Raw genomic sequence first — 17,211 nt, forward strand, 5'->3', positions numbered from 1 at the left:
ACAGAGGGTGGATGTTGTGTGCCATATTGTTCTAAAGAGTTACATTTTATATTTAAAAAAATCACCTCTAGTTTAAAATAATGGTGAACAAGGAAGATTTCAATTAATCTTTTAACTATTTTGGAACAGAAAGGACTTGTGACAGGGAGTAATTCCGCATGTGGAAAGAGTGATGGTTATATACCACAACCTAAAATATTGGCTGCTATATGTAGCCTAATAAGAGACACTAAGCTCACAACAAATATGCACACAAAAATCATTGCAAAGCTTGCTTAAATCCTGCTCTTAGATAGGTTTCGTAGATGGTATTGCAGTGTCATTGTGAAGGTTACAGTTTATCAAATTGTCATCAACGTCAGAGGAGGTATGGGCTTAGAGACAATTTGCTGACAGTCATTTGCACAGCAATAAGCAAGGAAATGCAATGTTTCAGTGGATACCATCATTCCAAGGGAAACTATCATGGTACACTGACACGTCATATTCTGTGCCATGAGAATGCACATTTGCAGGAACAGGAAACTGCGGTAAGTGTTCCCACCATTTTGTTTTCACCTCCAGATCCGCTGGTGCAAGCACCTATGAGGAGAAGAGATGATGGATGGAAAGAAAGAAAGAAAGAAAGAAGGGGGTCTCAAAATCTACCCAGTTTTTTCCTCTTTGATTCCATTTCATGCTCATACTATGTGCCATGTCTTATCTTGCAACACACAGTAAAACTAAAAAAAGTGTAAAATATTAAGCTAATGAAGTTATTTCCATTTTTTCCCTTTTCATTTGTGAATCATATTGTGTATAACTGGTGAACAAATCAAGGTAACTAGTGTTATTAGAGTTACAGTACAGCAGTCTGTGACTATATGGGTGTGTGACCATGATTATGTATGTGAGAAGTGAGAAGAATTTGATCAACTGTTACAATTACTTTGTATAAAACATTTGCAAGCAATTGCTGTCCTCTCCTTATTTTGCTCTGGTCGCTTGATTACTAATCGTGATTTTAAATGACGTCATAAATGATAAGGTATAGCCTGGGGGATGTTGAATGCAACATCAGCCTAGCCAGACAAGTAGCCAAAAGGCACATCACCAGAAACTGTCTTATATGGCTACTTAGTACTAATAACTACCCTCTCTGGCCACAGTGAGGAAGCAACGAGCTGTTAAGTGAATATGCTTTGTACGCTTCACAGTTCTACTTCTTTGGCTCTGTATTGGGCAAAAGGCATGCAGTCACTCTTCGTTGCCAATTTCAACGGCTGTCAATACAGAAAACACACTGGGATGTCTTGCGTATACTTACATACATTGTCCTAAGTGATCATAAACATGCAAGAGCATTTTCCTGCAAACATTTGCTGGAAGGCCTCCATCACATTCATGCTGTCTTTCCAACAGCACTGGCTAACACCAGTGGGAGTGGCCAACCAACCGACTGTGGCGCTGTCCGTGGTTCTGAAACGCTTTATAAATGGTGGCGATGGCCTAGTCGCTGTCCAGTGTAGGAGATGTAAGGTGTTTGCTGGACCAAGCAATGTTTTATGAGTAGGCTACTATAGACATTGGCACATGCTCGGATATGTATTAACTTCACTCGCGTCAACAATATTGTTATAAGTTGGATCTCGTATTTCGCCACATAAATTAGGCCTGGAATGTGATGTTAATTGTACAAGACATTAGCCTATCACAAGACTTAATCGATTATACTATATATATGCAGGGATTCATTTAAAATGAACCAATCAGAGGCAAATGCGCGGCCTCCGTTGGCAGTGTGCAGTGACGATACATCTTGCGCAGGTTAAAGCCAGTCTGTTGCTGTCCGCTCACAGCTCTGCCGTATGAACTATCCTTCAGAGCTGCATTTCTGAAATCCACCTAACAACGAAGATGGCGGCCAGGGTAAGCTATTATTCTGTAAAAATATGTCCTCGTAACCCATTATAAATGTTTGTCAAATATAATTAGAGAACATCCCGAGTGTTGGCTGCATTTTTTACGACGCAGAAAGCTTTTTCGAGCCAACGAATGGCACTAACAATTTTGTTGCTGGAACGTTGCACCTGAATGTCACAACGACTAATCTATCTGTCTTAAATTCCAAATCTACCAAGCTGTGTTTTAGCCGTATTGTGAGGTGCACTTTTATTTGATCTTAGGTTTTAGATAAAATATACCACGATTACATAATCAGATAACAATCAGAGCTAGGAAGCTAACTGTGTATCCTTTGCATTAGCTGAGTACATTTCTAGCTAATCCTGGATTGTAAATGTCCTTGAGCTGACGGACCGAAGAAAATGATTATTGAAAAATGCGACCTCTGCCCTGAATTTCTTTTTAAAGAAGAATCAGCAATGCAGTCAATAGGTCAGATCTGTGCATTATTGGGCTGTTGAGCTATTTTTGAGATATACTGGTGTACGTAGACAGTGTATGATGGCATGTAAGTGAACAAACCTGTCAACATGCGTAGCGGATTCTAGGCTTGCCAGCTGCAGCCTCGTACTGTGAACTTCACCAGCAAACGTGTCTCACGCCCCGTCGTTCTGAGACAGGTACTGGTGGTACACTGGTGCAGACACATTCCAGTCCAATAATCAAGTCTAATCACTGAAACATTTCAAATGTTCTCTGGATTTCCACACGAGAATACTTAATGTAAGGCAAAAGCACTACAAACCCAATGGTGCAAAAATAGTGCCAGTCATCTATTTCGGGGCCTGCAGGCTGCAGGAGTCTGAAAATCACGTGTAGATTTTCTGTTGCATTTAGATAAGAATGAAAGGATAGACTAGGATGAATGGCTTAAAAACATTTAACGTGATAAAGAATATGGGTATATTGTGTTTGCAAGAGTATTTCAGACTAACTCTGTTGAAAATATTCCAGATATGGAGCCTGCATCTCGAGCAAGGGATGCAGTCTGACCAGTGCTGTTTTCTTTTTCTCTGCTATTAATCCATAAAGGCACAAATCATCACGGAATGACAGAAAAATACAACCTCCAGTAGTTTCATCACAGGAAATGACTGTCAGAGTGGAATCTGGGCAATCTTAGATTGCACTCCAATTATAGGGTCTGAAAAATTAATGACTTTATTACTACTTAGTTTGTATTATAGGTGGTGTCACAGGTGGTGTCACATGGTCCAGATTCCGGTGGAAGTCTTCGCCACAGCGAAGTGTGTGTTTGTGATGATGTAAATGTACAGAGCCTCCGTTGAGGTCCTTTCTCATGGTCATTCGACATGAGTCAACTGTGTCCCCTGGCACGTTGCTCCCTCCCCCCCCCCCCCCCCTTGGTCCTTGTCCCCTTAGCCCTGCGGATGCCTGTCATACAGGGCAAGAGGGACACAGAGGCTCTTAGAATACTAACTGTGGAATGTAGAATCATTAATTAGATGAAGAACATGGATTGGTGTAAACACAGTTATGTAGTAGGGATGATTTCAATTCATTCACTCTGCCTATGTTTTGTAAACCGAAACTGCTGGTGTCCTCAACGTATATTTGGGTGCAGTAGAGTAGCACTTTATTGATTCACTGGGGAAATTGCACTGTTACGGTAGCAGAGGCAACAACAAAACACAACATGAACAAAGTACTGAATACAGTAACAGTATACATTTACAACATACAGTACGTAGCACAGTCGTGCAAAATACCTTAGCATGTAGTCAGTGCAAACATAGAGGGTGCAAAACACTGGTGTGAGAGAGGCATGTTGGGCAACAACTCATTCTCTTCATCCAAAAGTCATACAAAAGGCTTTAGTCAGTTGTCATACATGACAATGTATTTTATGCTACCAACTTAGAGGCTCTACGTTTTCCAGCACACAGCCTTTGTGACTTAATAAACTACATTTATTCATTTAGCATTCATTGTTGCAACATTTGCACCAGTGATCCTGTCCACTTAGAACAGCGCAGGCTTAAAGGCTTCTTTTTTCAGATAAACAAGGAAAACATGTCAGAGACTGTAGCATCTCTAGACTCAGGCTAGTGTATGCGTTTCCTCAGTGTTGACAAGCTAGTGAGAACATGCACATTGTTTGTGCGCACAATCTCACTCAACATGTTTTGTGCATTCACATCTGTGTGTGTGTGTCAGTTCATGTGTGTCTATGGATGTGTTCTATGACTGGGCTGGGTTTGTGTGTGAGTGGTGCATTCAATGTGGGAGTGTACACAGTAATCTGTAATCCCTGTGTGTAGCTTCCTCTCTGTGAGCTTTGAGCCGTATCTATATTTGGAGTCCTACACTACGTACAGTAGGACCAGAGCAAGGAAAGACTTATGTTAAAGAAAAAAAATGATAGTCAGAAATGAAAAGGATTAGGATTTTTTGTGTGGCCGGGGAGGGTAGCCATTATAGAGCTATTGTGTTATCTCGCGTGTTGATGTTTGTCTTCAGAGAAGAACGACCTTCAAACATCGTCCTCCTGCCTGGTCATCCCTTTGAACTCAATGATGCGTTACTTTAGGATGGAGGCGGGGTCTGGGAGAACCATGCTGTGGAATCAGCCAATAAGAGAAGTGCTGAATAAATCTAATTTGAACTATATTTTGGAATAGGACCAACAAACATGTTTGGTAAATACGTGATGAGAAATATGCAATTATTAAATGGTGCCCCATAAAGTATTTGATTTTGTCTGCTATGTAGAACTGCTGCTGTGTGTTTCAGTCTGGGAGTTAGTAGGTTTGGCTAAGTGCAATGCCATTCAGTAGAAGAGTCATTGCCATGCTGCCTCTGAAGCATTGATTTAATTTCCCCCCAGTAAAGGCCAGAAATGAGTTAAGGTGATTTAGCTCAATGAAAAAATAAAATGAGCATAACAAGTAGCTAATGTCTTGAAGCATTCCTGCACTAAACCTAGGCAAAGTGTGTTGGTGTTGAAAGAAATGTTAGACTGAACGGATTTAAGTTTAGTATTGTGTACAAGTACACATTTTTTCCATGGCAGACAAATACATGAAATGCTTTTGTAAAAATGAGAAATTCTTTGATTAATGCAGCATACTGCTCCTGGAAGCTAGCTACGATCTAACCGGTTTGCAATTGATCCCCAGCAAAGAGAATACATTGGATACTTCCCTAGGGATTTAGCCTCTTGCGTTATGGAAAAGGACACCATACTATGATAGAAATAGATGTTGTAAAATCTGCCAAGCAGGAGAGAGACACAGGAGCTATATGTCCCTTACAAGAAGAGACTAACAGAGTTTTAGGCTATGGTTTAGAGCAGGGGTCCCCTAACCGGGCCGCGGGCCGAATGCTGCCCGCGCATGCATTTGGACCGGCCCTCTGAACAATGCCAGACGTTTTTCCTTTTTTTGTTTTTTATGAGAAAAACAAAACACACTCGGTTCACACTGATTAATATGCAGAATTAAGTAAATGTTTTGATTTCAAAAGCAATTAATATTTTTAAAAGGTCATTATGATAGTAATAATGCTCTTTTAATAGGCTATATATCCCTTGATATGTACGGTGCATAACAAAATAATAAACTAATCTAGCATAATGAATACATTTAAGTCATAATAAAATCTCCACAATAATACTGGTAGTCACTCCGGCCCATGTAATTTTCTGTTACAGACCGACCCGGCCCCACGATAAAGAAAGGAAAAATTATCTGGCCCTCGCAGAAAAAAGTTTAGGGACCCCTGGTTTAGAGGAAATACATTTCATTGGTTCTATTTAATATATTATGTAAATGTTGTCTATATTTAGATCCAGAGTTGGCCTGAAGAGAGGGACATTTACAAGAAGTTTGTGAAGCACTAACAATATTTTTGTGTAAAGAACACAGTGTTAAATCTAGCTGCTCAGCTCAGTGGTTGGATGTGACTGGATAAAAGGGTCTGCCAAATGTATGAATACATGACGTTATTATCTGAAACAATGTACAGTACACTATCATTTAATTGTTTATTTTCTTTAACTTTACACAACATGTTTATTTGCAGTCAGTTAGTTTCTTTTGGATAGTCAGGTTCAGTTGGTCTGGTAAAATACCAGTACTATATAAAAAAAACCTTCTGTGCTTGTTTGTGCATGCCAGTGACCCCACTAAACAGAGCCTGTGAACCCTCTTAACATGACAGTTACCGTGTGACCTTGTGGGAGCAATACTGTACTTCCAGTCCCAGGCAAATTGATATTATAGTTGTCTTTTTGATTTTCTATCTTCTTTACCTTCAACTTCAATATATATTTTTCTCAATGTCATTCATTGTACTCCCACGGTCATCAAAAGAGCTGTCGTGGACACATATCAATACTCACATTAAAACAATACATATTTATAATGTGAGGAATATGTAACCCTTATGTCAAATGTACATAAGTCTGGAGAACATGATATGGCTGACATATACTCCTTCAATCAGATTTGGGGTGCAACAACCTTAATTAAATTACCTCAAACATCCATATGAAATAGTCACAGGTAAATTTTATAGGTAGTGTAAATTGAAGAGGTATTTGGCCTCAACAGGACTTAATGGGCCACATATGTAAAAAAATAATAAAAAAAAATACAACATTAGAGACCCCAAGACCCCAACTCTGTTCTGCATGCGCCTGTCACTGCTGCCCAGGTGGTGTGTGTGTGTGTGTGTGTACCCATGCCTCAGCTTACTGACAGTGTCCCGGCTGTCTCAATTCTCTGTCTTCTGTCCTCTTCCCCCCTCCCCTCTCTGCTTGCCTACGTTGGCCCCCCCAAGGTGGTAATATTTTTCAAGGTATGTATGTATGTACGCTCTCCTGACAAAACAGCCATTTCCTCATGTTATGAACTTCCCCGGCACCACCTGCTAATACTTCTTAGGCGTAATTGGGCAGTCAGCTTCACTAAGCATAATAGCTTCTCTTTGCATACCTGTATTTGCCTCGTTCCTGGGCCTGCAAGCTTCCCTGCAGTGTGTTGCTGCTAGTGCGTTGCTGGTAGAGTCCCAGGAGAAAGTTAGCCCATGTCTGGCATTGCAATTCATTGACTAAGTTGCAACGCATGGGGGAAGACAGTGATTGAGCGCAAATACAATTTGTTAGCCACCCCCCCACCCATACTGCAGCCCACTGAGAATGCTTAGGAAACACAATTGGGGCCCAGTCAGGAAACTGGAAGGTTTTATTTTTTTCCTTGCTAAGGGCTAGCTGGCAGTAAGACAGATTTAGACCTTGGCTAGGCTGCATGTGAGGGTTTTATAGTCCAGACAGGGCTGAGTGCCAGCACCGCAGTGCGCTCCTCCTTTTTCACTGACGTCACTCCCCGGGCTTTCCTCTTCAACCCAAACATCCCCTTTCCACCCCAAACATGGAGGCATCCATGGCACCTGTCACCCCCAGCCCTGGTCTTCCTGCATCACATGACCTAATCCTCAAATGTCAAACATATGTACCCCACCCAGCATCCAGCTATGAATGGGTGAGCCAAACCTGAGATCTGATACAAGCAAACCTGATTCTGTGCGTTATATCATGAATAAAGTGTGTACAGGATTTTCATCTCTCCGAATGTGGCTTGTCAAAATATTAAAGATCAAGTTGAAAAAATAAATAAAATAACACCTCCTACCTTGATCTGACATAACAGAAACCAGTATAAAAAAATATTTACCAAATATTCACACTTAATCAGTAGTATCGTCATTAAATATTTACCTAGGAATAACTGACTGGAAGGAATAAGCCGTGTATTTTCAAGACGTTGTTCTCTTTCGATCTTCTACATTTGTGTTGCTATGCCAACCCTTTCCACAGTTCTCGTTTGTCGTGTATGAGTTTTTTCTACTGGTACTAAAATACTGCATGTTTCACATCTTGTCTCTTTTCTGTGTTAGTGCTGATCGTTGGTTAGAGTTTCATAGGAAATATTGGCCGTTGTCCTTGTGATATTGCATGTGTGGGAAACCCCCTTGCTAATTGAATCACACAAATTGAATAGCAGGGGTCAAACTGAGAATATTATAATTTGAGCTCGACCATGTTTGTTTGAAGACCAAGGTCATGATTAGATTTGGTACCTTAAAATCCTGTAGGCTAATCTAGATATTTCTTTGGTTGTCAGATCAAGCTCATTTACACCCCCCTGCTGACCCTCTGTATGAGTCTTGATGCACAACAGACATGGAATTTAGTTATTGCTATGATCCTCTGTTGCTTTGGGGTTGACTAATGTATGTCAGGGCTGCCTGCTGGTGTCTGATACAGACCTTGTCCCACCTTCTCCACCAACTGAATCCCCCACATTTCCTCAGGTGTACTCTCTATTACATCTCTCTCTGTCTTTCCGACCCATCTGTCAGTTGCTCCCCCATACTGTTACTATGTTACTGGGTTACTATAGATACTGAGAAACCTCAATTGTTGGCAGTGGTGATTACATGTTTTTTTTCCAATGTTACATACACACTGAAAACATGTGTAATGGCGCATCTATTGAAAAGAGATAACACAATCTAGTATTTTAATGGATCAACTGGTTTTGTCTCTATCTCAACAGTTACAGTTACAACAGTAAATCAAGAAAATGTAAACACCTGTTCCCCGGTCCTTGGAATGCATGTGCACTAAAACCAGAAGGTCTGGGACAAAACTGCGTAGTCATGCAACACCTCCCCCTCAACATCTCTCTCCTCTCTTTCTTTCTCTTTTTTTTATGCAGACAATGCAAGCGGCGCGATGCCCAACAGACGATCTGTCGTTGACAAACTGCGCTGTTGTGAGCGAGAAGGACCTGCAGTCTGGACAGTGAGTAGATTCCCTCTTTGGCGCACTCTACAGGGGTTTTGAAACACTGCACGCATCTTCACTGGAGCTGATTACACCTCACAGCCGCACAGCACAGGCACTCCACTGATATACTCTAAAAACTGTATGAGTTTGGTAACTTACGGATATGTCTGTCAGTATAGCCATGCACAGTTGTGGAGGTGGAGTTCTGGATCTGAACTGTGAGCTGCTCTGTTAACACTTTACTGTAACTGTACCTGTGGCGGGGATTGGGTTTTGTCCTGTTCAGTAATCCACAGATCATTTGAGATTATCTTTTGGAAAGGATTCAAACCAAAATATTGGTTTTACTGTCAAACCTTTAGATTTATTGGTTGCTGTCAGGATGTGAAGTTTATATCAACAAATATGCCAAAAAGTGGTTCTCAATAGCTTGGCCTATCCTGCCTTTAACATGCTTGATGAAAGATAGTGCAGTTGTTTGTTAAGGATATAGGCTACATGGTTCATAAATCTGTAACCCTCCATGTAGACATGTTTCTGTGAAGACCACACCCAATCACAAGTTTGTGTTCACGGTCAAGAGCCACCACACGGTCGTCCCTGGCACCATCGCCTTCAGTCTGCCACAGGTAAACCACCTGATACGGTGCACCTGCTAACACGAACCACATGTCTGCTCCCTTCGTTGTGCTCAGAGCTACCATACTTTCATGATGTTCGCCACAAAATCAGACTAACGTGGCTCACATTCTGTCCTTCTCACAGAGGAAATGGGCGGGTCTGTCCATCGGGCAGGAGATTGAAGGTAACCCATTTAACTTTGAGAAATATTCATGAAAACGTAGGCTTTCCCCTCTCTCATTTGTATCTGCTCTTTCATCTCCTCTCCAGTGTCCAACTACAACTTTGACAAGTCTAAGCAGTGCGTTGGAGCCATGACCATAGAGATCGACTTCTTACAGAAGAAAAGCACTGACACCGCTCCATACGACTCTGACAAGATGGCTAGCGAGTTTATCCAGCAGTTTAACAACCAGAGCTTCTCTGTCACTCAGCAGGTCAGGGGAAAAACACACATGCACACAAATGCCTGCACACACACAAACACACACACACCTCATCATTTACAATAGTTAAGCTGTGGCTTTTGGTCTCCCACAGTTGGTGTTCAGTTTCTGTGACAAGCTCTTTGGTCTGATGATCAAGAACATCGAGGCAATGGACGCCAGCATCCTCAAGGATGAGCCAGCGACAGGGAAGAAGCAGAAGGTACCTGGTGTTCCAGAACAGTCGTGGTGTTCCAGCAGTGTTCAGCTATAGAACCTAACTTAATCATCATTATTTTCAACTGATTTGATGCCGAAGTCAGTCTGTTTTCAGAGCTAGGTTGTGTGTAACCCTCACCTGGGTGTGGGAAGGATGTCGTGCACCTGACGACCTGTCTCCTCTGCTCTCTTCCAGATTGAAATTGGGCTGCTGGTGGGAAACAGCCAGGTGATCTTTGAGAAGGCAGAGAGCTCCGCCCTCACACTTGTTGGTAGGTTCTAGATCATTCCTCACAAAAGTGGGCACATGACCCCTCTGAACAGGTAACACATTTTAAATCAGAATGGAAAACAGCATCAGATATATTTCAGTACCTATTACTACTACTACCACTGCTTCTTTTTTTTAATTATTATTTTGACATTAGATGTTGCTGAAATAGCAATTAGTTAGATGTCTCACTGGTCTCCACTGGTCTCCTGATGTAGGGAAGGCCAAAACCAAAGAGCAGAGACAGAGCATCATCAACCCTGACTGGAACTTTGAGAAGATGGGCATCGGTGGTCTGGACAAGGAGTTCTCCGACATCTTCCGCCGTGCCTTCGCCTCCCGAGTCTTCCCTCCTGACATTGTGGAACAGATGGGTAAGCTTTTTGACACTCATCCATCCACAATACAACACATTGACTCCCCAGTACCACTAGCAGCTGAAGTTCATCTAGTTTGTTACATTTTAGTCATTTAGCAGACGCTCTTATCAAGAGAGACTTACAGTAAGTACAGGGACATCCCCCCGAGGCAAATAGGGTGAAGTGCCTTGCCCAGGAACATTACATCATTTGACACGTCCAGGAATCAAACCGGCAACCATCTGATTGGTAGCCCGATTCCCTAACCACTCAGCCTTCTGAATCTGACTGTTATAATGTAGTGATGAGTTAGTTTCTTGACATTGCGACACGGGTTTCTTAACAACGGTTATTTTCGACTTAAATTAGACTAAAACTTTTATAATTACACTCAAGCTCTTATCCAGTCCTTCTCCTTTGCCCATTAGTATCCATCCATCTTTATAGAGGAAAAACCTGAGTTGGTTGTGATGTTTTTCACACCCATGCCCCCTCCCAGGGTGTAAACACGTAAAGGGTATCCTGCTGTTTGGTCCCCCTGGATGCGGTAAGACCCTGATGGCCAGGCAAATCGGGAAGATGCTCAACGCCCGCGAACCCAAGATTGTCAACGGCCCTGAGATCCTCAACAAGTACGTGGGCGAGTCGGAGGCCAACATCAGGAAGCTGTTTGCTGACGCCGAAGAGGAGCAAAAAAGGGTGAGTGGATCAAACGCCTGCTTGTTTTTTTTGGTGTTCAAAATCACACCAAAGCGACTACATTTAAATATCATAACTGAAGAACAATAACACAAGTTAATGAAATGTAAATGCGTTGTCCAAGTCTGTTAACCTATTGGATTGTCCTTGTAGCTTGGTGCCAATAGCGGACTCCACATCATTATCTTTGATGAGTTGGATGCCATCTGCAAGCAGAGAGGCACGGGCCAGGGCAGCACAGGTGTGCACGACACGGTGGTCAACCAGCTGCTGTCAAAGATCGACGGGGTGGACGAACTCAACAACATCCTGGTCATTGGTAGGACACGGTCCTATTTACCTGCTCAGAAATAGACTCATGAAACAATGCTATAAATACACACAGCAAAAAATACATCTCTGAAAACCACCGAAAATATGATTCTGCACTCCTGTTTACTGTACTCCCTTCTCGCTTCCATCTTCCTCCCCTTTCTTCCCTTTCCTCTGTCTCCCTCCATCCAGGGATGACCAACAGGCCTGATCTGATAGATGATGCTCTAATGAGGCCTGGCAGGTTTGAGGTCAAGATGGAGATCGGTAAGAGCGACATGTAGATTACTGTGATTGTGATTACCGGTGCTGTGGTTGGCTATGTGCCTTCATTCTGCATTTGTTTCTTTGTCTCAGTGTCTCTTACGTGTCTCACGGTGTCTTTTTTCTCCTCTTGATATATCTGCATCTCTTTCTCTCTCCCTCCCCCTCTCTCTCTCTCTCTCTCTCTCTCTCTCTCTCCCCCCTCTCTCTCTCTCTCTCTCTCTCTTTCTTTCTTTCTCCAGGTCTTCCTGATGAAAAGGGGCGTGTCCAGATCCTCAACATCCACACCAATAAGATGCGAGACTTTGGCCTTCTAGGAGGTGATGTGGACGTGAAGGAGCTTGCTGCCGAGACCAAGAACTACAGTGGTGCTGAGCTGGAGGGGCTGGTCAGAGCCGCCCAATCCACAGCCATGAACCGCCACATCAAGGCTACAGCCACAGTGGAGGTGGACACGGACAGAGCGGAGAAGCTGAAGGTCACCAGAGATGACTTCTTGGGCTCCCTCAACAACGACATCAAACCTGTAAGTCTGGAGCTAAAGACTCCCACCAGCTCCTATTCTACACACAGACCACTGAACGGAATAAAAAAAATACGTTACCCCTCCATTTCAGAACATCAATTCGCATCCATTTTCTCACACATCAGCGTTGTGGTCTAGTCCTGCTGAGTCAGATGAGTGAGCGTAGCACCTTGGGTTCCGTCCGCAGGCGTTTGGTACCAACCAGGAGGACTATGCCAGCTACATCATGAACGGCATCATCAAGTGGGGCGACCCAGTCACACAGGTCCTGGATGACGGGGAGCTGCTGGTGCAGCAGACCAAGAACAGCGACCGCACGCCCCTGGTAGCCGTCCTGCTGGAGGGTAAGGCCTGTTCACCCACACACACGCACACAGACAGACACACATACAGACACAAAGACGACCAGAAATATAAAGAAACACACTTTCTTTACTGTCTTCATACACTTTGTGGGTGGGTAACAACACTGCCCCCACCACCAGGACCCGCCCACAGTGGGAAGACAGCCCTGGCAGCCAAGATCTCTGAGGACTCCCAGTTCCCCTTCATCAAGATCTGCTCTCCAGACAAGATGATAGGACACTCCGAGATTTCCAAGTGCCAGGCCATCAAGAAAGTAGGCGTCTCCCACGATTTGTCTAGCTATCTTTATGCCGCTTTATCTTTCATCCTCTCTCTTTTTCTCATCTGTAAGTGTGTTTGTGACCCATTTCCGTTTTTCCACAGATATTTGATGATGCATACAAGTCTCAGCTCAGCTGTGTGGTAGTGGACGACATAGAGCGCCTCCTTGGTCAGTATCCACTTCCTGTCCGTTAATGATTTCCCCTAAAAACTTCTGTACTGTTCAGTCTGTTATGGCCCGCGGTATTTAAATTGAAATTACCCAGTCAGTGACTGCTGATGCACTATAACTGGAATGCTTATGAGTTATTTCACATACTCATAAGTTGCCTTTACCTAACTTCCTGGTCCCCTCCCCTATCTGTAGACTATGTGCCTATTGGCCCTCGCTTCTCCAACCTGGTCCTACAGGCTCTGCTGGTGCTGTTGAAGAAGGCTCCCCCCAAAGTAAGTGTTGATAGATCTGTGTTTGTGTGTGTGTGTGTGTGTGATAGAGCAATAGGAAGAGAGAGGGGAAGAGGGAGAGAGAAAGATGGAAAAGAAAGAAAAGAAGAAAAAAAGAGAATCTGTTTTTATGTGTATCTGTTTGAATGTGGATGTGTGTGAGTGTGTATGAGTATGGGGGTATAACTCTGCTCCTTACAGGGTCGTAAGTTGCTGATCATCGGCACCACCAGCCGTAAGGACGTCCTCCAGGAGATGGAGATGCTGGACGCCTTTAGCACCACCATCCACATCCCCAACATCTCCACTGGAGAACACCTGGTGGAGGCCCTGGAGGTACCCACCCACACCCACACACACCCACACACACAGGCAAACACAAATACAGATGAGCACATGCACCCGCACAAACAGACACGCATGTACAAAAGACAGCCTTTCTGCGCATTTACCGTAGTAAGCTTACATTGGGTGTCGTGTGTCAGCTGCTTGGCAGTTTCACTGAGCAAGAGAGAGCCACCATTGGCCAGCAGATCAAGGGGAAGAGGGTCTGGATCGGCATTAAGAAACTCCTCATGCTCATCGAGATGTCCCTGCAGGTGAGAAACAGCAGCATGACTGTAGGGTGCATTGCATCTTTGAATTTCTTTCTGAATAAATAAAGGAAATATAATTGTTGAAATATAAGGATGAGGAAACCCATGGTGGAGACAAGTTGTTGATGTTTTATTTCTGCTTCTTTCCCTCCAGATGGAAGAGGGGTACAGAGTCACCAAGTTCCTCTCTCTGCTGAAAAACGAGGGGGCGTGAGTACTCCCTACACTCCTCCAGCCAATCACCACCTCCTATCTGCATGCCAATCACTCCCAATCACCCAATCACACTTACCTTCCTTTCTACACCCCTCCCTTTAACCTATATTACATATATCCCACCAGCTGTGTTGTGGAACCAAAAAATACACACATTTACATAGGGGAACATTAACTGTAACACGTACTTACAAGTATTGATTGAACATGGTTTGCCTACTTGAGCGAGACATGAGTTACAACTTTGTCTCAAAGCCACACACATGCGCGTAGACCTACACACACGCAGACACACACACAAACACACGCAGACAAACAGACTCAGACTCATACCCATACGCACACACATATGCTCAGTACGGCCAAACCCCCCCCCCCCCGTAACCACGAGTATGATGGCTTGACAGCTGGTTTTCATTTTGTCATCGCCAGGTTGGATGACGCCAATCACATCAGAATTTAAGCAGTCTCTGTCTGATGGTAAGATCATCAGTTATTGAGGTAGCTCGCTGTTGCTTAGCGACTCTACGACTACCTCAACTACAGTAGCACTCAGTGGCTTAAGCATCGAGAAGTAGTTTCTCCTTAGTTTCTCCAAACATAGAACTTAGATCATTCCTGTTATCTCGATGTGCTTACTTTTAGTCAATGTTTTGTTCATATTGTGCTCTTTCTCTTTAATGACAAAGAAAATCATTAAATTATTAATGAAAGCAAGGAACGTCAAACATCATTGAACAGTTTTGGACCCAAGCCAGCACCATACCCGTACTGTTCCTATACATACCCCTGCCTCATCAGAGTTCACCAACAACACTTTGGTAATCTTCAATTACCTGCTGCCCCACCCTCATAAGGCAGCCATGACTATGGCTGGCCATAAATTGAATACACATCTAGTAAGGTGATTGTTATATAATAATGACAGATACTGTATTTTGGGCTGTACTTTGGGCTGTGTTTTGATTCTGTACGTACATATGCATGACATTACCTTTCTGTTGCCCTCTACTTCAGGACAATTCTGATCAAATATAACATGAGCCTCTGTCCCAGGTGCTGCTCTTACAACAATGTGATTCATGATGATTCCCTATGTTGCCTGCTTTGATGATATCATGATACTACTAATTGTTTAGCATGTCACACAGACCTTAAGACCCCTATAGAAATAATGAATGCAGCAGGGTGGTGGCTGTCACATGATTTGAATATCATCCAGTATGGTATGTAATGTATGTTAAGGTTGAAGCAGAGAATGATGGTTCTCTTCTTCTTTTGTAGCATTTTAAATCCTGTTCATTTTTTGTTTGACGCAAGACACCACCCTGCCTATTGTTGGTGTTGTGTGAGTACACTGGTTTACCAACGCCTGCTGGACAGGTGAACGGCATGGACGCCTTCATTCATAAGTGACTGACGCTCTTGTTGTGCTTGTTCATCTTTTCTCCAGTGATCGCAACGCCTACGAGTACAAGTAGACGATAGGGCCCCTCGGAGGGGGGAAGTAAAGAAAGACAAGGAGGAGAAGGGGAAGACACCCTCTGTTCATTAGCTCGTCCTCCATCGATCTATCGGTTGTTCACTCAGTCAGATTCAATCCCCTCTCATTTAACGCATGTTTCCATGGCAACCATGACCGTCAAGTCCCTCCTCCGGAAACTCACAGAAACCTGTTGAGAAGTGTGCTGTTACAAAAATATTATTTGTACAAACTGGCGATATGGGTTGCAAAGTGCTGTCTTGTGCATTGTGAGTATTTAGCCTGGTATGTTTTAGTTTAATGTATTTGTAGTAACTTTATCCTGGTCTACTTAGCTGTATTTATTCAGAATGATAAGAGCTTCGAAGATTATATGTACTGTATACTGTATATTGATTACACACAGAGACATGCATACACAGTATACACATGACAGGCAAGTCATTAAAGCCATTTGAATATTCTGATGTGAAAAATGAAAGGCTTTTAGTAAGTGTGTTGTGGAAGTGTGAAGTGCTATGTAGGGTGTATGTGTTTACCCTGTACATGTAGCTTGTTTATTTATTGTATATAGTATATATATAAATACAATATATAATGAACAAATACAAATCACTGTTGACTATTGGGTAATATATCAGTATGGTTTTTCAAATCACTCCAAATGTTCTTTTTGCCAGAAGATTGTAATGGTAGTTGTCAGTCCAGTCTAACTGTCAGTACAGTGTAGGAGCAGTAATTGTGGCCTCAGTGTTAAGCGATTCAGCACTTTTGAAAATGGACAATGCTAGAAAAGAAACCTTTAGTACTTATCAAATCAGTACTTTGTGTGATTTCTTTGTGTGTTCAGTTTTGTGGATTTTCTGTGTATAAAAGTGTATGCATGTGTGTATGCTTGTGTGAGTGTTTGTTTCCACTGAATCCAAACCTACCAATTTGTTGGTGTAATGCATTTGTTGATTTATTATGATGTGTGACCAGTGATTTTTGTCCAAAACTCTTTTTATGTTGTTTATGATCATTGACAGTGCGTGTCAACAAGCAGATGTATTATTGCAATAAAAAGCACAGATACACAGGCAAAAGAAGAAAAAAAAAACACCTATCTGGTCTCACGAGTTCTGTTTCCATTTGGGTTTAAGTGCCATGTAAGTGTTCAAATTTGACAGTGTTCTGACTACGTAATTCATATACAAAAACTTGTAACTCCGTGAACACACAGACAGATACCTGAACACAAAATCTAATTACGGTCATCGCTGACTGGATAAAGTCATACAGGAAGAGTGATGTTTTAATAAGAGAAAGTGTCGGGGACAACAAATCAAAATATAAACAATGGCAAAGATTTATCTTTGATTCAACACAATTTATGTTTTGCCACGAGTAAA

The 17,211-nt window shown here is 42.7% G+C and overlaps 1 protein-coding gene across 3 annotated transcripts; it reads left to right on the plus strand.

Moving 5' to 3' along the window:
* The first annotated feature begins 1,791 nt into the window (after positions 1-1,791).
* nsfa (N-ethylmaleimide-sensitive factor a) lies at positions 1,792-16,895 on the plus strand. Of its 3 annotated transcripts, XM_084677810.1 has the most exons (21): positions 1,792-1,908; positions 8,688-8,773; positions 9,288-9,387; positions 9,524-9,563; positions 9,650-9,816; positions 9,920-10,027; positions 10,220-10,295; positions 10,513-10,668; positions 11,153-11,352; positions 11,506-11,671; positions 11,857-11,931; positions 12,171-12,454; positions 12,642-12,798; positions 12,940-13,073; positions 13,184-13,250; positions 13,449-13,528; positions 13,727-13,861; positions 14,011-14,124; positions 14,276-14,331; positions 14,770-14,817; positions 15,791-16,895. In XM_084677810.1, exons 1-20 carry the CDS (start codon positions 1,897-1,899, stop codon positions 14,798-14,800), a joined length of 2,244 nt encoding a protein of 747 aa, XP_084533936.1. In that variant the 5' UTR covers positions 1,792-1,896; the 3' UTR covers positions 14,801-14,817; positions 15,791-16,895. The 3 variants fall into 3 exon arrangements, with proteins under 3 accessions (XP_084533936.1, XP_084533934.1, XP_084533935.1); XM_084677808.1 differs by having other exon boundaries at positions 12,642-13,073; XM_084677809.1 differs by lacking the exon at positions 14,770-14,817 and having other exon boundaries at positions 12,642-13,073.
* Positions 16,896-17,211: the final 316 nt, after the last annotated feature.

The sequence above is a fragment of the Hypomesus nipponensis genome, chromosome 17, assembly GCF_054491055.1.
Source record: "Hypomesus nipponensis isolate SF chromosome 17, ASM5449105v1, whole genome shotgun sequence".
Lineage (NCBI taxonomy): Eukaryota > Metazoa > Chordata > Actinopteri > Osmeriformes > Osmeridae > Hypomesus > Hypomesus nipponensis.